Source organism: Somniosus microcephalus, chromosome 33 (genome assembly GCF_052327205.1).
Source record: "Somniosus microcephalus isolate GS21.2 chromosome 33, FLI_Smic_1.0, whole genome shotgun sequence".
NCBI lineage: Eukaryota > Metazoa > Chordata > Chondrichthyes > Squaliformes > Somniosidae > Somniosus > Somniosus microcephalus.
The window spans coordinates 6,735,036-6,760,083 of record NC_141019.1 but is presented as its reverse complement, the minus strand read 5'-3'; the positions used below and the strand labels follow the sequence as shown (position 1 = coordinate 6,760,083).

Sequence of the window (25,048 nt, the reverse complement as noted above, 5' to 3'; positions counted from 1 at the left end):
TGAACATTGTGAGGTGGCCATAAAAAAATCAAACAGGAACCATTGAAATTTACACCATAGGAGGCCATTCAGTCCATTGTGTTTGTCCCAGCTCCTTGATAAAGCAATCCAAAACTCATCCCACTGCCCCACCCTCTTCTCGTAGCCCTGTATATTCCCCTACTTCAAATGTTTTTTTCCACTTTTCCCTGATGCTGGGAAATTGTGCTCAAAGCAGCTAAGTTCAACTCCCCAGAGGTCCTGCTGCTCCTGGAGCACTGGGCTGAGTTGTGGTCACTGTGACATTAGGGGACCATCCAGACCCTAGGGGCAGTGCAGAGGAGAGCCATAAAGCTGATAAGTGGTGTCAGAGGGAAGAGCTGTGAGGAACAAGAAAGAAAGAACTTGCATTTCTATAGCGCCTTTCCCAACCTCAAAGAGCCAATGAAGTACTTTTGAAGTGTGGTCACTGTTGTAATGTGGGAAAACACTAAGATGTGGTTCACTGTTTACAGAAGCTGTACAATGAAGCATGGATTTAACACTTAGCGAGGGACTAGGGAGTGACAGTGGACTCATCACTTTCAATATTGAGACTCATACAGCACAGAAGGAGGCCATTCGGCCCATCGTGCCTGTGCCGGCTCTTTGAAAGAGCTCTCCAATTACTCCCACTCCCCTGCTCTTTCCCGCATAGCCCTGCATTTTTTCCTTTTCAAGTATTTATCCAATTCCCCTTTGAAAATTATTATTGAATCTGCTTCCACTGCCCTTTCAGGTAGTTCCTTCCATATCATAACACATGGAGAAACAGTTAAACACGAACTGAATGTTGGGGTCCATAGCCAGACAGTGGGGTACAAGTCTCCAGAGGTAATGCTGAGGCTTTATAATGCACTGGGCAGACCTCACCAGGAGCACTGTGTGCAATTCTGGTCAGCACACTTCAAAAGGATCACATTGCAGAGGGTGCAGGGAAGAGCAACAAGAATAGTCCCAAGTGTAAAAGGGATGGACCATGAGGAAGATTAAAGAAGCTTAAACTCTACAGTTCGTTGGAAAGAAGATGAAGAGGAGACCTCATTGAGGTATATAAAGTACTAAATGGGATAGATAAGGTGAATATTACTTCAGGGTGAGTCAGGACCAGAGGGCATACATTTAAATTGGGAAAAAGTAAATTGAAAAGAGAGTAATGCAAAGTGAGAAGCAGGGTCCCTCACTCAAAGCAGCTAAAAATAAATCTTCCATCACAGCAAAACTGAAATATTTTAGCTTCTAAATTACAGCAGCCAACAGATTCTATAAAAATAGAACAGAAATAAATGAAAAGCCATTGTGCAGTATCTATATTTTCAAAGATCTTTCCAATGATATAACCACACACACTCACACAAATCAACATAAACAATTCGGAATAGTCACACTCCTCCTGCACTATATTCCTGATCTGTGTCTCCAATTCCCTATCTACTCCCTTCACAGAAATAGCTCACAATGGAATATGCTTAGCCTAGTCATACCTTAGTATCCATTTGCGTTAATGTGTCATTCGATCAACAGCCTATCCTGATGCCAACAGATGGGCTCATTGAGCTTCCCGGAACAGAATCAGTGGCTGCAGAAAAATACACAACCCATTCCTTATAACTGAGTGCTGTCGGTGCCAAAACAATACTTTCAGTCGCTTTTGGTTCTCTCCTGGTTTCCATTTGGGAAACATATTCCTAAGGCTAGGGGGATAAATCCATTACTCTTACCCTCTCTACTGACACCGTGAAACATTTCCACATTCCTTCCATTACAACAGCTGTCCAAGTATCAGTTTCACGACTGAAATGCGTCCCTAGCCAAGAGTCATCAGTGTTGTCCATTATTTTCCGAATGGGAATGAAACTCTTTGGGTAGAGAAAGGGCCAGCTGAGTTTTAAAAGTTTGCATTGGCATTAAAGCCTATGGACCCAGCTATGAATGAAGCCTCTTGGCCCTCATTCCAGTCCTAACTCTGGCACATGACCGTATCATTGCGGTTTTTAGTTTAATCATTCAGGTTGGCCTAGTCAATAAGCCAGACCTGAAAAATCCACTATTTTGTCCTTCAGTAACAACTCTCGGTGAATGGATTCCACAAATGCTTCTAGTTACGGGCATGGATTATGCAAATCCAAGAATTTGCCTCAACTTATTCATAAATATTTTCTCAGAAATTTCTGCAAAGAGAAACAAAAATTAAAAATGAGAAGTCTCACACAAGGTGGCAAGTTTGTGCTACCCTAAGCACACAAATAAAATCAGCTATCCTTTTATCTTCAAAATAATGTTTTCCTAACACACCAAGGTACGCTCAGATCTCCGTAGCAACAGTCCTCCATTTTTGTCGAGAAGATTCCTTCCAGCTGGCTCGGACACACAGCCAGGTGGAGACAGTTTCTTCAAACGTGGAGAAGTTGGGCACTGTTACAGATTTGGAACAGCCATCTCAAGGCTTCTTCTCCTGGTTCCTGCACGCACTCAGATTTCCTCGAGGAAGTCAACAGGGAACATTCCCACCTTCCTGCCAGTGAATACCTTGATGTAGCCATTGACCTCCTCTCCTTTCTGCACGACAATCTGTCACAAGTTGAAGGAAAGGACAATGAGAGAGATCAACGCAACATGTTTCATGTCTCGGGCCTTGTTTCAACCTTGCTCTCGAACTGATTGCTTGGGTGCAGTGTATGAGAGTGGCTCAGGGGTCCAGATTTATTTCTTTCCCTATGAGGGAACTGCCTCACCTTCACGTGGCAGGGTCCCCTCACCCTCCCATAGCACAGCTGAGATTGTAAGCTCAACACTCGGGCATTTGCTGCTGTGAATCCACGCCCCACTTCCCCGTGCAACCCCCAGTTGGACAGAGGAATGCAAGTTAATATACGGAAAGAGACTTGAGCCATGTGTCATTTTGCTAATTTTATGTTATGTGATTTTAAGTATCAGGAAAACGCCATTAGGTCCAATAAGCTTGTCTCTTTTTCATAGATCAACCCTATCTACCCACCTTCTCACCATAACCCTCAACCCTACTCTTCTAGAAATGCACCTAATTCTCTCTTGAATTAATGAACCTGTGGAATTCTCTACCACAGAAGGCTGTGGAGGCCAAGTCACTGAATATATTTAAGAAGGAGATAGATAGATTTCTAGACACAAAAGGCATCAAGGGGTATGGGGAGAGAGCGGGAATATGGTATTGAGATAGAGGATCAGCCATGATCATATTGAATGGCGGAGCAGGCTCAAAGGGCCAAATGGCCAACTCCTGCTCCGATTTTTCTATGTTTCTATGAATCCATTGACACTGTCTGCTTCAATGTCCTTCTCTGCTAACCTAGTCCACAACGCTTACCCTTTGGATGAAAAAGCTCCATCTGACTTCTCTCCTTACTCCTACCTTCCTCATTTCTAACTCGTGGCCCCTGATATTCCAACCCTCAGTTATTGCGAGTAATTTGGCTGGGCCAACTTTGTTTGTTAATCCTGAAACCCTCAGATAGGTCACCTGGAGGTCTGAGTGATACATTTGGTTCCCAGACTGCCACTTCAAAAGGCTGATGAGGTGGACTACCTAATGAGTGTTTGTTCCCAAATCCGCACAGGTAACAAGAACAGTTAATACTGTTAACTGGATGGAAGATGGAGACAGAGCTCAGCATTTGTGACTGTTTATCCCATCAAGGGCTCAATGCAGCAAGGCTCTCACAATTTAGCTTTGACTTGAAAGGGGTTATAATGGTATAATTTTAAAGTGGGTGCAGGAACAGAGGGACCTGGGGGTTCACATACACAAATCTTTGAAGGAGGCAGGACAAGTTGAAAAGGCTGTTAAAAAAGCAGAAGGGATCCTGGGCTGTATTAATAGAGGGATAGAGTAAGGCAGTTATGATGAACCTTTATTAATCACTGGTTAGACCTCAACTGGAGTATTGTGTCCAATTCTGGGCACCGCACTTTAGGAAGGATGTCAAAGCCTTGGAGAGGGTGCAGAGGAGATTGACCAGAATGGTACCAGGGATGAGGGACTTCAGTGATGTGGAGAGACTGGAGAAGCTGGGATTGTTCTCCTTAGAGCAGAGAAGGTTAAGGGGGAGATTGACCAGAATGGTACCAGGGATGAGGGACTTCAGTGATGTGGAGAGACTGGAGAAGCTGGGATTGTTGTCCTTAGAGCAGAGACGGTTAAGGGGAGATTTACTAGAATGGTACCGGGGATGAGGGACTTCAGTGATGTGGAGAGACTGGAGAAGCTGGGGTTGTTCTCCTTAGAGCAGAGAAGGTTAAGGGGAGATTTACTAGAATGGTACCAGGGGATGAGGGACTTCAGTGATGTGGAGAGACTGGAGAAGCTGGGATTGTTCTCCTTAGAGCAGAGAAGGTTAAGGGGAGATTTACTAGAATGGTACCAGGGATGAGGAACTTCAGTGATGTGGAGAGACTGGAGAAGCTGGGGTTGTTCTCCTTAGAGCAGAGAAGGTTAAGGGGAGATTTACTAGAATGGTACCAGGGATGAGGGACTTCAGTGATGTGGAGAGACTGGAGAAGCTGGGGTTGTTCTCCTTAGAGCAGAGTAGGTTAAGGGGAGATTTACTAGAATGGTACCAGGGGATGAGGGACTTCAGTGATGTGGAGAGACTGGAGAAGCTGGGATTGTTCTCCTTAGAGCAGAGAAGGTTAAGGGGAGATTTACTAGAATGGTACCAGGGATGAGGAACTTCAGTGATGTGGAGAGACTGGAGAAGCTGGGGTTGTTCTCCTTAGAGCAGAGAAGGTTAAGGGGAGATTGACCAGAATGGTACCAGAGATGAGGGACTTCAGTGATGTGGAGAGACTGGAGAAGCTGGGATTGTTCTCCTTAGAGCAGAGAAGGTTAAGAGGAGATTTAATAGAGGTGTTCAAAATTATGAAGGTCTTAATGGAGTAGATAGGGAGAAACTGTTTCCACTGGCAGGAGGGTCAGTAACCAGAGGACACAGATTTAAGGTGATTGGCAAAAGAACCAGAGGGGAGATTAAGAGAATTTTTTTTTTACGCAGTGAGTTGTTGCGATCTGGAATGCGTTGCCTGAAAGGGAGGTGGAGGCAGATTCAACACTAACTTTCAAAAGGTAATTGGATAAATACTTGAAAAGGAAAAAATTGCAGGGCTACGGGGAAAGAGCAGTGGGAGTGGGACGAATTGGCGAGCTCTTTCAAACAGCCGGCACAGACACGATGGGCCGAATGGCCTCCTTCTGTGCTGTATGACTCTAACTGAAGACAGTTTCTGGGATATCTGCTGAATATCTTTGAATCCCAGTGTGAAAAATAGTCTATTGATCGTTTTTTAATCGCAATTTGATTTTCAGAGTAAAGAGAGGATGCAATTGGGGTTCTGTATCAGGATTTCTGTGTTGCCCGGCAGACAAACAGGAGCTAGGGGAAAATTCCGTGAACACCTGATGTCGCATGTAACAGTCAAGTCATTTTTGATGCTTTGCAATAGCTCGGAACATGCAAACACCTGGAAAAGGAGACTGGTGCATCGAGCCTGTCCTGTTCTTGCACCCACCAACACCCCGATTCACGCCCCCCTCACCACCCCCCCCCCCCCCCAACAATCAGGCAATTTCTTGGGAAAGGCACAGAAAATAGAGAGGAAAAACTTTCAGCCGATTTGGGAAATTCCTCTCAGACCCACAAAGGCAAGCTCCAAGAGGTCAAGGTTACTGGTCACCTTAGCCCCCAGTGACCCCACCTACAATCTTGAGGTCGAGATATTTGCTTCTCTCAGGAACTAGTCCAGCTCCCCTCTGAACACTCGCCGTGAATCCGCACTCACTGCACAAGCTGCCAACTTATTCCAGATGTCAGAAAACCTCTGCGAGAAGAAGTGTCTTGTAGCATCTAGAATGATACAGCACCGAAGGAGGCCATTCGGCCCATCGTGCCTGTGCCAGCTCTTTGATAGAGCGATCTAATTAATCCCACTCCCCCCAGCTCTTTCCCCATAGCCCTGTGATTTTTTCCCTTCAAGTATTTATCCAATTCCCTCTTGAAAGTTACTATTGAATCTGCTTCCACCGCCCATTCAGGCAGTTCTGTGTTTTCGTAACGTAACTTATGTCCCTTTGTTTCTGGTAAAGTTCTGTAATCCAGTCTGTTTACTGTATCTCCTGTTTAAATTGATTTCATAAGAAACCTGATTCGCAGTTTAAAGCCTGAGAAACACAGTCTGTTGCGAGTGTCACGTGTCCATCTATTGAAGATAGCCAGGCAGCACGAGGTGTCCTGTGTTATATTAGTTGAGCGTATCAGGAGCGTAAGGGCTTCACTGTTCGCCCAGAGCGCGCCACCTCCCAGGTTCTTTGCCCGTAGGGTTCGGGGGAAACGTGGGCTTTGCCTGTCGAAGTGGTCCCTTAGCACTGGGCACGGGAACAAGTGCTGAAGGGCATCTAAATCGTCATCATCTCCACTTAACATACCTGATCTTTCTTCAGGGTAATCTGGCCCATCTCCTTGTTGCCAACAAATGACCGTATAACTTTATGAACACGTTCTCCCGCACGCACTCTTATGATGTAGTTTGCTGGAAAGTAGCCAGACTTCTCTCCGATTTTGCCCTGAAATGGAGGGTCGTTTGGTTCAGAAACATTTTCTATAGCAATGAGTGACTAATACCCTATTCATACTGCAAAGCTGCTACTCTATATATCCCGCACCCTCACCACACCGGTGCTCTGACTCACAGTCGAACCAAGTCTTATTACTGCTGACAGATGTAAGATGTTTTATGTTGCCTTTCGCATCCTTGATACCTGACAGCAAGTGGGTTTATAAACCTTCCTGACTCATCATGAAGCAATCGTGTGAGTTAGCAGGACTGCTGCTCAGCTCAATCCGAGTAAAGAAGAACCACTTTTCCCAAATGTGTTCGGATGAAGCTCCAGGCCTCGCAAATCCACGGCCGTTCCAATGTAGTCCCAACCAGGAATGCGCCAGAACAGCCGGGAATGAGGCCAGAATCCGGATGTGTCCAGTCCTAGCCTCGCACCGAAGCATCCATGGTGGGTTGTTGGAGGGGGGGGGGGGCGAAGCTTCCTCCCACCACCAACCATGGCCGACATCGCCATGGGGCCGAGCCATGGACAGAGACTCCGTACTCCCAGAGCCTGGGGCCTTCACTGTTACCCAGTGTACGGTCAGTGGAGGCATGTCAGACCAGGCGTACCTCACTGACCACAGGTAGTTGTCGGGCCTACCTGGGGGTCCAGGCCGGGATCGGGATCGGGATTTGCAATCCCGAAGAATTGGTAGCAATTTTGTTGTTGAATTTTTAAAGCGGCTCCCTAACAAGAGCAGCTGGGGGTGAGGGGGATATATCTGTGACCTGTTTCCGATAGGAGGGAGCTGTCATTCCCCACCCATGGCCAGACAGTCTTTGGCCACCATTTTCAGCTTCTTTTTTGATTAGGTGCTCCTAAAGAGACCACCAAAGGTCAGTCACAGGTTTCCAGTGGCTGCGACCCCATTGTAACTGTCTTGATCATTGGCCCGTGGATTTTCGGGGCTTCTGTGTTCAGTATTTTTTAAACAGTCAGTAACCAATTCATTAAAATAAATAGCACACAAAGCAATTTCAGTTCGTTAGAATATAGAAAACAAGACTAAATGTAACATTTCCAAATTTGCTGATCATACAAAGCAGTGTCAGTTGTGAAGAGGATGTGAAGAGGCTTCAAGGGGATCTTGACAGGCTCAGTGAGTGGGCGAGAACATGGCAGATGGAATATAATGTGGATAAATGTGAAGTTATCCACTTTGGTAGAAAAAACAGAAAGGCAGAGTATTTCCTAAATGGTGAAAGATTGGGGAATGCAGATGCTCAAAGGGACCTGGGTGTCCTTGTACATGAGTCACTGAAAGTGAATGTGCAGGTGCAGCAAGCCATTAGGAAGGCAAATGGTATGCTGGCCTTCATTACAAGAGGATTTGAGTACAGGAGTAAAGAAGTCTTCCTCAAATTATATAGGGCCTTGGTGAGACCACACCTGGAGTACTGAGTACAATTTGGGTTTCCTTACCTAAGGAAGGATATACTTGCCATAGAGGGAGTGCAACAAAGGTTCACGAGATTGATTCCTGGGATGGTGGGACTGTCGTATGAGAAGAGATTGAGTAAACTAGGCCTGTATTCTCTTGAATTCAGAAGAATGAGAGGGGATCTCATTGAAGCATACAAAATTATTACAGGGCTTGATAGGGTGGATGCTGGGAGGATGTTTACCCCAGAGGGCTGTGGAGGCTCAGTCATTGGGTATATCAGCTCCGATGGACGGGTCACATTGTCCGCGTGCCCGATACGAGACTCCCAAAACAAGCGCTCTACTCGGAGCTCCGGCACGGCAAGAGAGCCCCAGGTGGGCAGAGGAAACGCTTCAAGGACACCCTCAAAGCCTCCTTGAAAAAGTGCAACATCCCCACCGACACCTGGGAATCCCTGGCCCAAGACCGCACAAAGTGGAGGAGAAGCATCCAGAAAGGCACAGAACACCTCGAGTCTCTTCGCCGGGAGCAAGCGGAAGCCAAGCACAGGCAGCGCAAGGAGCGCACGTCAACCCAAGCACCCCACCCACCTGCCCCTTCAACCACCGTCTGCCCCACCTGTGACAGAGACTGTAGGTCCTGCATTGGACTCATCAGTCACCTGAGAACTCATTTTTAATGTGGAAGCAAGTCATCCTCAGTTCCGAGGGACTGCCTAAGAAGAAGAATATTCAAAACAGAAGTCGATAGATTTCTGACTAGTAAGGGCATCAAGGGATATGGCGATAGGGCCGGTGAATGGAGTTGAGGCAGAAGATCAGCCATGATCTCATTGAATGGCGGAGCAGGCTCGAAGGGCCGAATGGCCGACTCCTGCTCCTATTTCTTATGTAAGAAAAGGCTGTTTCAATCATCAAGCCCATTCCTTCAGACCATAGCCTCTACCCCATCTATCCAACATCCGAGGAAAGATTTTCTCTGCCCTCCCCCACATCACTGAGGTAAATCAAGTAAAACTAGATTGTCCATCTCCTCTCACATCCTATAATATCTTTAACCTGCTGCCTTCCTTGACACAACATTTCCATCAGCCCGATCTGGATTTGTCCTTACAGCCCTCAGTCCTGTTCATCCATCCATCTTACTGGTGTTTTTGGACACCGAGTTAAGTTGCAAGAACTTTCGAGTAGTGATAATGGGGGACTTCAATTATCCTAATATAGACTGGGATAGTAACAGTGTAAAGGACAAACCAGGCTGAATATAGAAAGTTCAGAGAGGAAGTGAAAAAGGAAATAAGAGGGGCAAAGAGAAAGTATGAGAATAGACTGGCAGCCAACATAAAAGGGAATCCAAAAGTCTTCTATAGGGGAAAAAATTGTAAACGGGTAGTAAGAGGAGGGGTGGGACCGATTAGGGACCAAAAAGGAGACCTACGCAGGGGGCATGGCTGAGGTACTAAATGAGTACTTTGCATCTGTCTTTACCAAGGAAGAAGATGCTGCCAAAGTCATAGTGAAAGAGGAGGCAGTTGAGATACTGGATGGGATAGAAATTGATAAAGAGGAAGTACTAAAAATGCTGGCTGTACTTAAAGTAGATAAGTCATCAGGGCCAGATGGGATGCATCCTAGGATGCTGAGGGAAGTAAAGGTGGAAATTGCAGAGGCACTGGCCATAATCTTCCAATCCTCCTTGGATATGGGGGTGGTACCAGAGGACTGGAGAATTGCAAATGTTACACCTTTGTTCAAAAAAGGGTGTAAAGATAAACCCAGCAACTACAGGCCAGTCAGTTTAACCTCGGTAGTGGGGAAGCTTTTAGAAACTATAATCCGGGACAAAATTAACAGTCACTTGGACAAGTGTGGATTAATTAAGGAAAGCCAGCACGATTTGTTAAAGGCAAATCGTGTTTAACTAACTTGATTGAGTTTTTGATAAGGTAACAGAGAGGGTTGATGAGGGCAATGCAGTTGATGTGGTGTACATGGATTTCCAAAAGGCGTTTGACAAAGTGCCACATAATAGGCTTGCCAGCAAAGTTGAAGCCCATGGAATAAAAGGGACAACGGCAGCATGGATATGAAATTAGCTAAGTGACAGGAAACAGAGAGTAGTGGTGAACGGTTGTTTTTCAGACTGGAGGAAGGTATACAGTGATGGTCCCCAGGGGTCAGTACTAGGACCACTGCTTCTCTTGATATATATTAATGACTTAGACTTGGGTGTACAGGGCACAATTTCAAAATTTGCAGATGGCACAAAACTTGGAAGTATAGTGAACAGTGAGGAGGATAGTGATAGACTTCAAGAGGACATAGACAGGCTGGTGGAATGGGCGGACACGTGGCAGATGGAATTTAACACAGAAAAGTGCGAAGTGATACATTTTGGCAGGAAGAACGAGGAGAGGCAATATAAACTAAAGGGTACAATTCTAAAGTGGGTGCAGGAACAGAGAGACCTGGGGGTACATGTGCACAAATCGTTGAAGGGGGCAGGGCAGGTTGAGAAAGCGGTTAAAAATGCATACGGGATCCTGGGCTTCATAAATAGAGGCACAGGGCAGGATTTTCATTGGGCCGTGGAGGCGGGATTGGAGGCGTGTGAGGGGTTAAAATCGCAAAAACGGGGGGCACGAACCCATCCCGCCTCCATGCCAGTTTCAAAGGAGGCGGGTACCCGACCCGCACTGGGACCCGCCTCCCCGAGTCGGGAAGGGGATTAGTGCCAATTAACTGCCTGTTAACAGGTAGTTAACAGGCAGTTTTTAGCCTAATCCATATTTTTATTGCTGAAGTGTGGGACTCCTGACGGCTCCAAACCACGCCAAGTTAGCGAGGCGGACCGTCGGGATGAAGGGCTTGGAGGGTTCGAGATGTCTGGTGTTCAGGTGAGTGATGGGTGCATGAGTGCAGAGGTAAGTGTGTTTGGTCTGTGTAAAGTGTTTAAAGAAGTTTTACTTACCTTTACTGCCATCCTTCCTTCAGGTCTCGGGAGTCCCTCATCTCACCGGCACAGAAAGCAGAGTGGCCGCGAGCTGTCAAAAGTTGCAGCATTCAGCTTTCTGTTCTGGAGAGATCTCTAAATCAGCCTGAGAGGAAGGAATTAACTTGGAGTACAGATTGTCAGTGTTTCACAGCTTCAAAGAGCTGTCAAACGCTGATATTTCATCTGTCAAAAGCTCTTGACCGATGAAATGTCAATCTGTGACATCACCTGTTGCCGGGTGGCCCTTAATTGGCCTGCTGAGCCCACTGGGCTTTAGGAAGGATGTGAAGGCCTTAGAGAGGGTGCAGAAAAGATTTACAAGAATGGTTCCAGGGATGAGGGACTTCAATTACATGGATAGACTGGAGAAGCTGGGGTTGTTCTCCTTAGAGCAGAGAAGGTTGAGGGATCTAGACAGAGTAGATAGAGGGAAACTCTTCCCATTGGCGGAAGGGTCGAGAACCAGAGAGCACAGGTTGAAGGTGATTGGCAGAAGAACCAAAGGCGACATGAGGAAAAACTTTTTTACGCAGCGAGTGGTTAGGATCTGGAATGCGCTGCCTGAGAGGGTGGTGGAGGCAGATTCAATCATGGCTTTCAAAAGGGAGTTGGATAAGTATCTGAAGGAAAAACATTTGCAGGGCGGGGGAGTGGGACTAGCTGAAAGAAAGACTTGCATTTATATAGTGCCTTTCACGACCACCGGATGTCTCAAAGCGCTTCACAGCCAATGAAGTACTTTTGAAGTGTAGTCACTGTTGTAATGCAGGAAACGCGGCAGCCAATTTGCGCACAGCAAGCTCCCACAAACAGCAATGTGACAATGACCAGATCATCTGTTTTTTTCTTATGCAGGTTGAGGGATACATATTGGGCCAGGACACCAGGGAGAACTCCCCTGATCTTCTTCGAAATAGTGCCATGGGATCTTTTACATCCACCTGAGAGAGCAGACGGGATTGGGGGTAATATACTGGCAGATGGGGCCTCGGTTTAATGCCTCATCCGAAAGATGGCACCTCCGACAGTGCAGCACTCCCTCAGCACTGCATTGGAGTGTCAGCCTAGCTTTATGTGCTCAAGTCCCTGGGGTGGGACTTGAACCCACAACCTTCTGACTCAGAGGCGAGTGTGCCACAGCTGACAATGAAGTGCTCTTGCAGAGGGCCGGCATGGGCTCAACGGGCCGAATGACCTCCTTCTGTGCTGTAACCATTCGATGATTCGATGACAAAGAGGGGGAGGAATTCCGGAAATGTGTACCAGAGAACTTTCTTGATCAGTATGTTTCCAGCCAAACGAGGAAGGAAGCAGTGCTGGATCTAGTTCTGGGGAATGAAGTGGGGCAAGTGGAGCATGTTTCAGTGGGAGAAGATGTCTTGCTGCAGTTGTACAGGGCCTTGGTGAGACCATACCTTAAACATAAGAACATAAGAAATAGGAGCAGAAGTAGGCCATATGGACCGTCGGGCCTGCTCCGCCATTCAATAGGATCATGGCTGATCTGAATCTAGACTCACGTCCACTTCCCTGCCCTCTCCCCGTAACCCCTAATTCCCTTATCTGCTAGGAAAATGTCTATCTCCAGTTTAAATTTATTTAATGTTGCAGCTTCCACAGCTCTCTGGGGTAGCAAATTCCATAGATTTACTACCCTCTGAGTGAAGAAGTTTCTCCTCATCTCAGTTTTGAAAGGGCAGCCCCTTATTCTAAGATTATGCCCCCTAGTTCTAGTCTCACACATCAGTGGAAACATCCTCACCGCATCCACCCGATCAAGCCCCCTCACAATCTTATATGTTTCGATAAGATCGCCTCTCATTCTTCTGAACTCCAATGAGTAGAGTCCCAACCTACTCAACCTTTCCTCATACGTCAACCCCCTCATCTCTGGAATCAACCGAGTGAACCTTCTCTGAACCGCCTCGAGAGCAAGTATATCTTTTCTTAAATATGGAAACCAAAACTGCACGCAGTATTCCAGGTGTGGCCTCACCAATACCCTGTATAACTGCAGCAAGACTTCCCTGTTTTTATACTCCATCCCCCTTGCAATAAAAGCCAAGATTCCATTGGCCTTCCTGATCACCTGCTGCACCTGCATACTAACTTTTTGTGTTTCATGCACCAGGACCCCCAGATCCCTTTGTACTGTAGCACTTTGCAGTTTCTCTCCATTTAGCTAATAACTTGCTCTTTGATTTTTTTCTGCCAAAGTGCATAACCTCACACTTTCCAACATTATATTGCATCTGCCAAATCTCTGCCCACTCACTTAGCCTGTCTATGTCCTTTTGCAGGTTTTTTATGTCCTCCTCACTCACTGCTTTCCCTCCCATCTTTGTATCGTCGGCAAACTTGGATATGTTGCACTCAGTCCCTTCCTCCAAATTGTTAATATAGATTGTAAAGAGTTGGGGTCCCAGCACTGACCCCTGCGGAACACCACTAGTTACTGATTGCCAGCCCGAGAATGAACCATTTATCCCAACTCTTTGTTTTCTGTTAGATAGCCAATCTTCCACCCATGCCAGTATATTACCCCCAATCCCGTGATTTTTTATCTTGATCAGTAATCTTTTGTGTGGAACCTTGTCAAATGCCTTTTGGAAGTCCAAATACGCTACATCCACTGGTTCCCCTTTATCCACCCTGTATGTTACATCCTCAAAGAATTTGAGCAAATTTGTCAAACATGACTTCCCCTTTGTAAAACCATGCTGACTCTGTCCTATTAAATTATGTTTATCCAAATGCTCTGTTACTGTATCCTTAATAATGGACTCCAACATTTTGCCAACCACAGATGTTAGGCTAACTGGTCTATAGTTTCCAGCTTTTTGTCTACTTCCCTTCTTAAATAAGGGTGTTACATTTGCAGTTTTCCAATCTGTCGGGACCTTTCCTGTGTGCAGTTTTGGTCACCTTATCTGAGGAAGGATGTTCTTGCCATGGAGAGAGTGCAGCGAAGATTCACCAGACTGATACCTGGGATGGCAGGAATGACGTATGAGGAGAGATTGTGTCAATTAGGCTTATATTCGCTAGAGTTTAGAAGAATGAGAGGGGATCTCATTGAAACTTATAAAATTCTAACAGGACTAGACAGACTAGATGCAGGAAGGATGTTCCCGATGGCGGGGGAGTCCAGAACCAGGGGATACAGTCTAAGGATAAGGGGTAAGCCATTTAGGACTGAGATGAGGAGGAATTTCTTCACCCAGAGAGTGGTGAACCTGTGGAATTCTCTACCACAGAAGGCAGTAGAGGCCAATTCATTAAATATATTCAAGAAGGAGTTAGATATATTTCTTAAGGCTAAAGGGATCCAGGGATATGGGGAGAAGGTAGGGACAGGGTACTGAATTTGGATGATCAGCCATGATCTCATTAAATGGCGGAGCAGGCTCGAGGGGCTGAATGGCCTACTCCTATCTTCTATGTTTCTATGTTTCTAGAACATTTCGGCACCAGTGATCATGTCATCAGGTTTAGAATGGTTATGGAAAAGGACAAGGTACAATCAAATGTGAAAATACCCAACCGGAGGAGGGCTAACTTCAGTGAGTTGAAAAGGGATCTGGCCCAGGTGGATTAGAATCAAACACTGGTGGATAAAACAGTAATTGAACAATGGGGGGCCTTCAAAGAGGAGATGGTTCAGGTACAGAATAGGCACATTCCTGTGAGGGGGAAAGGAAGGGCATCCAATGCTAGAGCTCCCTGGCTGACTAAAGATATACAGGTTAAAATGAAACCGAAAAAGGAGGCTTATGATATATGTTAGGTTTATAATTCAATAGAGAACGAAGATGAACATAGAAAGTACAGAGGAGATCTGAAAAAGGAACTAAGAGGAGCAAAGAGAGAGTATGAGAATAGATTAGCAGCTAACCTAAAAGGGAACCCAAAAGTCTTTTATAAACATAAATAGTAAAAGGGTAGTCAAAGGAAGGGTGGGCCGACTAGGGACCAGAAAGAAGATCCTCTTGTGGAGACAGAGGGCGTGGCCGAGGTACTAAATGAGTACGTTGCATCTGCCTTCACTGGAGAAGAGGATGCTGCCAATGTAGCAGTAATGGAGGAGGCAGGAGCGATATTGGGTAGGATAAAAATAGATAAAGAGGAGGCACTTAAAACGTTGTCAGTTCTCAAAGTAGAAAAGTGGTGGGGAAACTTTTAGAGACAATAATCTAAGACAAAATTAATTGTCACTTGGAAACATAGGATTAATAAATGACAGCCAGCGTGGATTTGTTAAAGGAAAATTGTGTGTGACTAACTTGATCGAGTTCTTTGATGAAGAAACAGAAAGGGTTGATGAGGGTAATGCGGTTGATGTTGTGTATATGGACTTTCAAAAGGCGATTGGCAAAGTGCCACATAATAGACTTGTTAGCAAAATTAAAGCCCAAAGGATTATAGGGACAGTGACAGCATGGACACAAAATGGGCCAAGGGACAGAAAGCAGAGAGTAGTGGTGACCGATTGTTTTTCAGACTGGAGGGAAGTGTACAGTGGTGTTCCCCAGGGGTCGGTATTAGGACCACTGCTCTTTTTGATATATATTAATGACCTGGACTTGGGTATATGGGGCGTAATTTCAAAGTTTGCAATGACATGAAACTTGGAAGTGTGGTAAATAATGAGGAGGATAGTAACAGACTTCAGGAGGACATAACGCAGAGAAGTGTGAAGTGATACATTTTGGTCGGAAGAATGAGGAGAGACAATATGAACTAAATGGTATAATTTTAAAGAGGGTGCAGGAACAGAGAGAGCTGGGGGTGTACGTACACAAATCTGTGAAGGTGGCAGGACAAGTTGAGAAGGCTGTTAAAAAGCAAATAAGGTCCTTGGCTTTATTAATAGAGGACAAAAGCAAGGAAGTTAGAAATCACTGGTTAGGCCTCAGCTAGATTATTTTGTCCAATTCTGGGCACCGCACTTTAGGAAGGATGTCAAGGTCTTGGAGAGGGTGCAGAGGAGATTTACTAGAATGGTTCCAGGGATGAGGGACTTCAGTGATGTGGAGAGACTGGAGAAGCTGGGAATGTTCTCCTTAGAGCAGAGAAGGTTAAGAGGAGATTGACTAGAATGGTACCAGGGGATGAGGGACTTCAGTGACGTGGAGAGACTGGAAAAGCTGGGGTTGTTCTCCTTAGAGCAGAGAAGGTTAAGGGGAGATTTACTAGAATGGTACCAGGGATGAGGGACTTCAGTGATGTGGAGACTGGAGAAGCTGGGAATGTTCTCCTTAGAGCAGAGACGGTTAAGGGGAGATTTACTAGAATGGTACCGGGGATGAGGGACTTCAGTGATGTGGAGAGACTGGAGAAGCTGGGAATGTTCTCCTTAGAGCAGAGAAGGTTAAGGGGAGATTTACTAGAATGGTACCAGGGATGAGGGACTTCAGTGATGTGGAGAGACTGGAGAAGCTGGGAATGTTCTCCTTAGAGCAGAGACGGTTAAGGGGAGATTTACTAGAATGGTACCAGGGATGAGGGACGTCAGTGATGTGGAGAGACTGGAGAAGCTGGGATTGTTATCCTTAGAGCAGAGAAGGTTAAGGGGAGATTTACTAGAGGTGTTGAAAATCATGAAGGGCTTTGACAGAGTAGAGAGGGAGAAACTGTTTCCAATGGCAGGAGGGTCGGTAACCAGAGGACACAGATTTAAGGTAATTGGCAAAAGAACCAGAGGGGGGAATGAGGAGAATTTTTTTTATGCAGCGAGTGGTTAGGATCTGAAATGCACTGCCTGAGAGGGTGGTGGAGGGAGACTCAATCGTGGCTTTCAAAAGGGAGTTGGATAAGTACCTGAAGAGGAAAAAATGCAGATATATGGAAAAGGGCGGGGGAGTGGGTTTAATTAGATATTTCTTTTAACGAGCCCGCACAGACACGATGGGCTGAATGGCCACTCTCTGTGCTGTGTCATTCTATGATTCTCCTTCACTATTCTGAAGAGAACAAGCTTCTCTAGGCTCTCCACATAACTGAAGTCCGTGGTACCATTCTCGTAAATCCCCTCTCCAAAGCCTGGATGAAATTTCCTATCTGCTAAGGGTGTGAACCTCAGGCTAAAACATTCTTTCCAACAACAGGCAGAGGAATTCCATACAAACGCCTCAAAGCATGCATTGCTAAACCCGCACAGCACACTTTCAACCCAGGGACGCATGGTGTACACTTGGATGGACTGCAGGGGGAGTAGAAGTACGCATGACTCAGTCTACAGCACCTCAATAACAGAATTTACCTTCCACCACTCCTCATTGGAGTCGTCAAAGACGGCTACTCTGTCCCCCGCACTGTAAAAGAAAGCACGATGTAGGCCGTGAGTATTGTATGACTGAACCAGGACTGCCGCGCACCATTCCCTTATCATCTAAAGCACACCCTTAATCCTATTACAATTGTGCTTTCAACTCCAAATGATCACATCTTCACATGACTTGGTCAAACAGCCTTTTCACCCCAGTCGCCAATATTTTAATAACTAATAAACAACCGTGTTCAAAGAAAATAAAAACACATGCATTTTAGATTTTTCTCCCGGGTTTCTGCACACAACAGTGTCCTGGTGATTAATCCTTAATTCCTGGAGACTCCGGGACCACCCTGGAGTGTTGGCGGCCCTATGTACAGCTCAGCCTCACGCAGCTTCCAATCATTGCGCTTGCAGCTCTACTCTTAACCCTTCGAGTGCCTCAGTTGAGTTTACTCTTCCAGCGTTCTTTGACATGTCACAGATTGACCCGGTGACCTCGACCATCACCGTTACCTGGCCTTTCAGATGGCAGGAAAAAACAGTCTTTCAAGCCAGTTCTCAGCCAATGAAAATACTGCTTGTTGAAAGTTGCTCCCACCTCCAAGATGGATGGTGAGAGGCAGGAGGCCCACCCACCGACTCACTCCTCACCCACCCACCCACTCACTCACTCCTCACCCACCCACCCACTCACTCCTCACCCACCCACCCACCCACCGACCCACCCACTCACTCCTCACCCACCCACCGACCCACCCACTCACTCCTCACCCACCCACCCACCGAGCCACCCACTCACTCCTCACCCACTCACCCACCGACCCACCCACTCACCCCTCACCCACCGACCCACCCACTCACTCCTCACCCACCCACCGACCCACCCACTCACTCCTCACCCACCGACCCACCCACTCACTCCTCACCCACCCACCCACCGACCCACCCACTCACTCCTCACCCACCCACCGACCCACCCACTCACTCCTCACCCACCCACCCACCGACCCACCCACTCACTCCTCACCCACCCACCCACCGACTCACTCCTCACCCACCCACCGACTCACCCACTCACTCCTCACCCACCCACCGACTCACCCACTCACTCCTCACCCACCCACCCACCGACCCACCCACTCACTCCTCACCCACCCACCGACCCACCCACTCACTCCTCACCCACCCACCGACTCACCCACTCACTCCTCACCCACCGACCCACCCACTCACTCCTCACCCACCCACCGACCCACCGACCCACCCACTCACTCCTCACCCACCCACCGATCCACCCACTCACTCCTCACCCACCCACCGACTCACCCACTCACTCCTCACCCACCCACCGACTCACCCACTCACTCCTCACCCACCCACCCACCGACCCACCCACTCACTCCTCACCCACCCACCGACCCACCCACTCACTCCTCACCCACCCACCGACTCACCCACCCACCCACTCACTCCTCACCCACCCACCGACCCACCCACTCACTCCTCACCCACCCACCGACTCACCCACTCACTCCTCACCCACCCACCGACTCACCCACTCACTCCTCACCCACCCACCGACTCACCCACTCACTCCTCACCCACCCACCGACTCACCCACCCACCCACCGACTCACCCACTCACTCCTCACCCACCCACCGACCCACCCACTCACTCCTCACCCACCCACCGACTCACCCACCCACTCACTCCTCACCCACCCACCGACCCACCCACTCACTCCTCACCCACCCACCGACCGACTCACCCACTCACTCCTCACCCACCCACTCACTCCTCACCCACCCACCGACCCACCCACTCACTCCTCACCCACCGACCCACCCACTCACCGACTCACCCACCCACCCACCGACTCACCCACTCACCCACCGACCCACCCAGTCACTCCTCACCCACCCACCGACTCACCCACTCACTCCTCACCCACCCACCCACTCACTCCTCACCCACCCACCGACCCACCCACTCACCGACTCACCCACCCACCCACCGACTCACCCACTCACCCACCGACCCACCCAGTCACTCCTCACCCACCCACCGACTCACCCACTCACTCCTCACCCACCCACCCACTCACTCCTCACCCACCCACCGACTCACCCACCCACCGACTCACCCACCCTCTCACCCACCGAGTCACTCCTCACCCACCCACCGACCCACCCACTCACTCCTCACCCACCCACCCACTCACTCCTCACCCACCCACTCACTCACTCACTCCTCACCCACCCACTCACTCACTCCTCACCCACCCACCGACTCACCCACTCACTCCTCACCCACTCCTCACCCACCCACTCACTCCTCACCCACCCACCCACTCACCCACCGACTCACTCCTCACCCACCCACCCACTCACTCCTCACCCACTCACTCCTCACCCACCCACCGACTCACCCACTCACCCACCGACTCACCCACTCACTCCTCACCCACCCACCCACCGACTCACCCACCCACCGACTCACCCACTCACCCACCGACTCACCCACTCACTCCTCACCCACCCATCCACCGACTCACTCACCCACCCACCGACTCACCCACTCACTCCTCACCCACCCACCCACCGACTCACCCACCCACCGACTCACCCACTCACTCCTCACCCACCCACCGACTCACCCACCCACCGACTCACCCACTCACTCCTCACCCACCCACCCACTCACTCCTCACCCACCCACCGACTCACCCACCCACCGACTCACCCACCCACCGACTCACCCACTCACTCCTCACCCACCCACCGACTCACCCACCCACCGACTCACCCACCCACCCACCGACTCACTCCTCACCCACCCACCCACCGACTCACTCACCCACCCACCGACTCACCCACCCACCGACTCACCCACTCACTCCTCACTCACCCACCCACCGACTCACCCACTCACCCACCGACCCACCCACTCACTCCTCACCCACCCACCGACTCACCCACTCACTCCTCACCCACCCACCCACCGACTCACCCACCCACCGACTCACCCACTCACTCCTCACCCACCCACCCACCGACTCACCCACCCACCGACTCACCCACTCACTCCTCACCCACCCACCGACTCACCCACTCACTCCTCACCCACTCACCCACCGACTCACCCACTCACTCCTCACCCACCCACCCACCGACTCACCCACTCACCCACCGACCCACCCACTCACTCCTCACCCACCCACCCACCGACTCACCCACCCACCGACTCACCCACTCACTCCTCACCCACCCACCGACTCACCCACTCACTCCTCACCCACCCACCCACCGACTCACTCACTCACCCACTCACTCCTCACCCACCCACCCACCGACTCACCCACTCACTCCTCACCCACCCACCGTCTCACCGACTCACCCACCGACCCACCCACTCACTCCTCACCCACCCACCCACCGACTCACCCACTCACTCCTCACCCACCGACTCACCCACTCACCCACCGACTCACCCACTCACTCCTCACCCACCCACCCACCGACTCACCCACTCACCCACCGACCCACCCACTCACTCCTCACCCACCCACCGACTCACTCACCCACCCACCGACTCACCCACCCACCCACCGACTCACCCACCCACCGACTCACCCACCCACCCACCGACCCACCCACTCACTCCTCACCCACCCACCGACTCACCCACTCACTCCTCACCCACCCACCCACCGACTCACCCACCCACCCACCGACTCACCCACTCACTCCTCACCCACCCACCCACCGACTCACCCACCCACCCACCGACTCACCCACTCACTCCTCACCCACCCACCCACCGACTCACCCACCCACCGACTCACCCACCCACCCACCGACTCACCCACTCACTCCTCACCCACCCACCGACTCACTCACCCACCGACTCACCCACCCACTCCTCACCCACCCACCGACCCACCCACCGACCCACCCACTCACTCCTCACCCATCCACTCACTCCTCACCCACCCGACCCACCCACCGACTCACCCACTCACTCCTCACCCACCCACTGACTCACCCACCCACCCATTCACTCCTCACCCACCCACCGACCGACTCACTCCTCACCCACCCACCGACCCACCCACTCCTCACCCACTCACTCCTCGTCCACCCACCCACCTGCCCGCTCGCCCACCCACCTGCCCAGCCGTTGATCCACCCATCTGTCTGTCTCTCCCCCCCATCGACCTGTCCACCCATGCATCCAGCCATATTCTACATGTAATATTTGAAGTGTTATTCCTCAGATGTGCTGAACACCCAATATTAACCCGAGGAAAACATTACAAATATAAAAGAAAAATTGCAAATGATGGACATTTGAAATAAAACCAGAAAATGTTGGGAATTCTAAAGGGTCATCATTTAAACTCAGACAAAAACATTAAATCACCACAATTAGTTAGTCATAACTCTTTAATCGAAATGAGTTTTTAAAAGGGGTCCTGAGGGGAGGGTCCATCTTCGGCTACCTCTTGGAAAGGGATCGTGATGGGGTGAGCTGCCTCGTTCAGGGCTGATCAGTGAGTCTTGAGCAACAGAATTGCATGAAGCCCGAAATGAAAGATATCAGATGATGTGCTAAGATGGAACTTACTGGAAGTCCAGATCATCCTTCTCTTGTGCTTTGTATCTGTACAACGCCACAAAATAGTGAGTCTGTGCGAAGCCACCTCGCATACCTGGCTGTGGCTTTTTGTTCTGTCCAAAGAGACAAGAAGAAAATGGCTGAAATGTTTGGCATCAGAATATTAGCAGCAAGAAGCATCATTTCTAGACTAAACATGTACACGTGGCTGGACTTTAATCAGGCTGTTTTTGTCTCCAATGCTCTCTCCTCCTCTCTAGGCTCTTGCTGTGATATGGTACCATTGGCGCACGGGAACACCACCACCTCCAAGTTCCCCTCCAAGTCACACACCATCCTGACTTAGAAGTATATCGGCCAATCCTTCATCGTCACTGGGTCAAAATCCTGGAACTCCCTCCCTAACAGCACTGTGGGAGAACCTTCGCCACACGGACTGCAGCGGTTCACCGCCACCTTCTCAAGGGCAATTAGGGATGGGCAATAAATGCTGGCCTTGCCAGCAACGCCCACATCCCAGGAACGAATTTTTTTAAAAAGCTGCCCTCCAGCAAGTGGCCATTCTTTGTGAGCCTACACAACAGGTGTTGGCAGACTATTTGGCTGTAAGGGGCCTCACAGTCAAGGCTGATCCAGCCCTGACCTTTCCAGCCTTTCCCCTGATTGGCTGCACAGTGCTCACCTGATCCCAGCTGGCACATCGCACTAACTACGCCGCTGGATCAGGTAAGCACAGCGCGCCGACATCTGAACCGGGCCTGTGACAGGAAATGCAAGCAGGCCCGGGCTTCAGATGTCGGCGCGCAGGATCCTAATTTCAGGGCCAATCTTCTATTCCTGGAAACTCCAGGGCAATTCTGGAGGAGTTGGCAACCCTGCCACGTAGGTAGCTGTGGCAAGCTGGCAGTGCAGGGTGCCTTGAGCACCAGCAGCAGCAGTAGCTCGTGGTTTCAAGATCGGGCAAGTGGATCTGAAGGAAAAGGACAGCACACAAAAAAACGTGCGACTCGAGCATTCAAAAGATGAGGCGAATTCAGGAAGAGGGAATGAACGGTAACCAAGGAAAAGGCCAGTAGGCCCAATAAGCACATCCATTTCTGCTGGATTTTAACCCCACCTACCCACGCCCTCACCACATCTGTCCAGCCTTGCCCCTCCAGAACGACATTGAACACATTCATACTGTTCACTTCCACAGCCTTCGCTGCTAATGACTTGATTTACCCCAATCGTGGGCAGTCAGTGCCCTAATACCTGACTTGCCCCAATTGTGGGCAGTGAATGCCCTAATACCTGATTTGCCCCAATTGTGGGCAGTGAGTGCCCTAATACCTGATTTGCCCCAATCGTGGGCAGTGAATGCCCTAATACCTGATTTGCCCCAATCGTGGGCAGTGAATGCCCTAATACCCGATTTGCCCCAATCGTGGGCAGTGAATGCCCTAATACCTGACTTGCCCCAATCGTGGGCAGTGAATGCCCTAATACCTGACTTGCCCCAATCATGGGCATTGAGTGCCCTAATACCTGATTTGCCCCAATCGTGGGCAGTGATTCCAGGATAGCGACCAGGAGTAGGAGCCCCAGCTGATGTTTCTCCTCCTTTGCCTGGGGAAAATGTAGAGCCTGTACCTCTCCCCAACCCCCCACCCGACTTGGGCCGAAATCAGCCCAGGCCCAAGAATGAACAAGGGATCGTTCTGGCCTCTGCAGCTCAGTACCACATCACACATTGCATCCACTGGCAAAAGCATTAGGAAACTCTACTTACCAGGTCACTTTAGAATTCTAGTGTGCACTGAAATAGGGAGAGCAGAGCAGGGGGCAAACGTCAAGTCTGAGACTACAGCGCAGTCTCCAAGCAGCTCCTATACTTAAGTAGGAGATGGGGGCAAGGTTGAACTTCAAGCCAATAACTAGCACTGTGAAATCTGGCTCTTTAAGTATCAGCGTCTGAAGGCTAATGCAATTCCTCTTGCCATTATTTTAACGTTGGTGCTAACCCATTTAACATAACCATGGCAACAGAGGAACAGGAGGAGGCCCTTCAGCCCCTCGAGCCTGCTCCGCCATTCAATTAGATCATGGCTGATCTGCATCGTAACTCCATTTACCCACCTTTGTGCCATATCCCTTGATACCCTTACCCAACTTAAATCGATCAATCTCAGTCTTGAAAGCTCCAACTGACCTCCAGCATCTACAGCCTTTTTGGGGGAGAGAGTTCCAGATTTCCACCACCCTTTGTGTGAAGAAGTGCTTCCTGACATCACCCCTGAACGGCCTGGCTCTAATTTTAAGGTTATGCCCCCTTGTTCTGGACTCCGCCCCCCCCCCTCCCACCAGAGGAAATTGTTTTTCTCGATCTACCCTCGAATTCTTTTAACATTTTAAACACCTCGATCAGATCACCCTCAACCGTCTAAACTCGAGGGAATACAAGCCTGGTCTATGCAATCTGCCCTCATAATTTCACTCTCTAAACAGGTCAATGCCTCCACTAAAATAGTGGACAAAGGAATTTCATTTGTATCCAGTAGCTGATATTTAAAGAGCCACATTTCTTGGCAAAAGTCAGAGATGATTGTTGGAATTTTAGGTTGAAGTATTCTCAGGATGGAAAGTATATCGGGAACCCGAGTTGTGACCCGCACGATTTCCTATCTGATACTCAGAACATTGTACGGCTCGAAAATCAGATGCACCCACTCTGCCAGTGCGCACTCCATCGTGCCAGGAGAGCTCAGCTCTAAAACTTACCCCTATAGTGGGCATTCACGCTGGCTCTATACTGCAGCAGGGCACAGGGAACTGAACGAAGCAGCAGGCCAAGGGCCAGGAATATCATAGAATCACACAGCACAGAGGAGGCCATTCGGCCCATCATGTGCTGGTTCTTTGAAAGAGCTCTCCAATTATTCCTAGTCCCCTGCTCTTTCCCCATAGCTCTATCCCATTCCCCTATCCCTTATCCAATGCCCCCTTGTCCCCTATCCCATACCCCCTATCTCCTACCTTTATCCCATACCCCCTTTCCTCTATCCCATATGCTCTGTCCGCCATTCTCATATCCCGTGCTATATCCAATACCCCCTGTGCTCTATCCCATACCCCCATCTCCTAACC

At 49.3% G+C, this 25,048-nt stretch overlaps 1 protein-coding gene across 8 annotated transcripts in view; it reads right to left on the bottom strand.

The window, feature by feature from the left end:
• Window positions 1–1,313: 1,313 nt before the first annotated feature.
• The window catches only part of stac3 (SH3 and cysteine rich domain 3), a 95,359-nt gene continuing 71,624 nt past the window's right edge, over window positions 1,314–25,048 (bottom strand). For 4 of the 8 annotated variants that reach the window (XM_085972638.1, XM_085972634.1, XM_085972637.1 and 1 more), the window contains 4 exons: window positions 21,932–22,035; window positions 17,293–17,344; window positions 6,476–6,613; window positions 1,314–2,589 (listed from right to left, as the gene is read on the bottom strand). In XM_085972638.1, the coding sequence (XP_085828764.1) occupies window positions 2,491–2,589; window positions 6,476–6,613; window positions 17,293–17,344; window positions 21,932–22,035 (393 nt within the window). In that variant the 3' untranslated portion in view covers window positions 1,314–2,490. Of the gene's footprint in view, window positions 2,590–6,475; window positions 6,614–17,292; window positions 17,345–21,732; window positions 22,036–25,048 lie in introns of those variants that run through there. The other 4 variants (XM_085972635.1, XM_085972642.1, XM_085972641.1 and 1 more) reach the window with 4 other exon arrangements.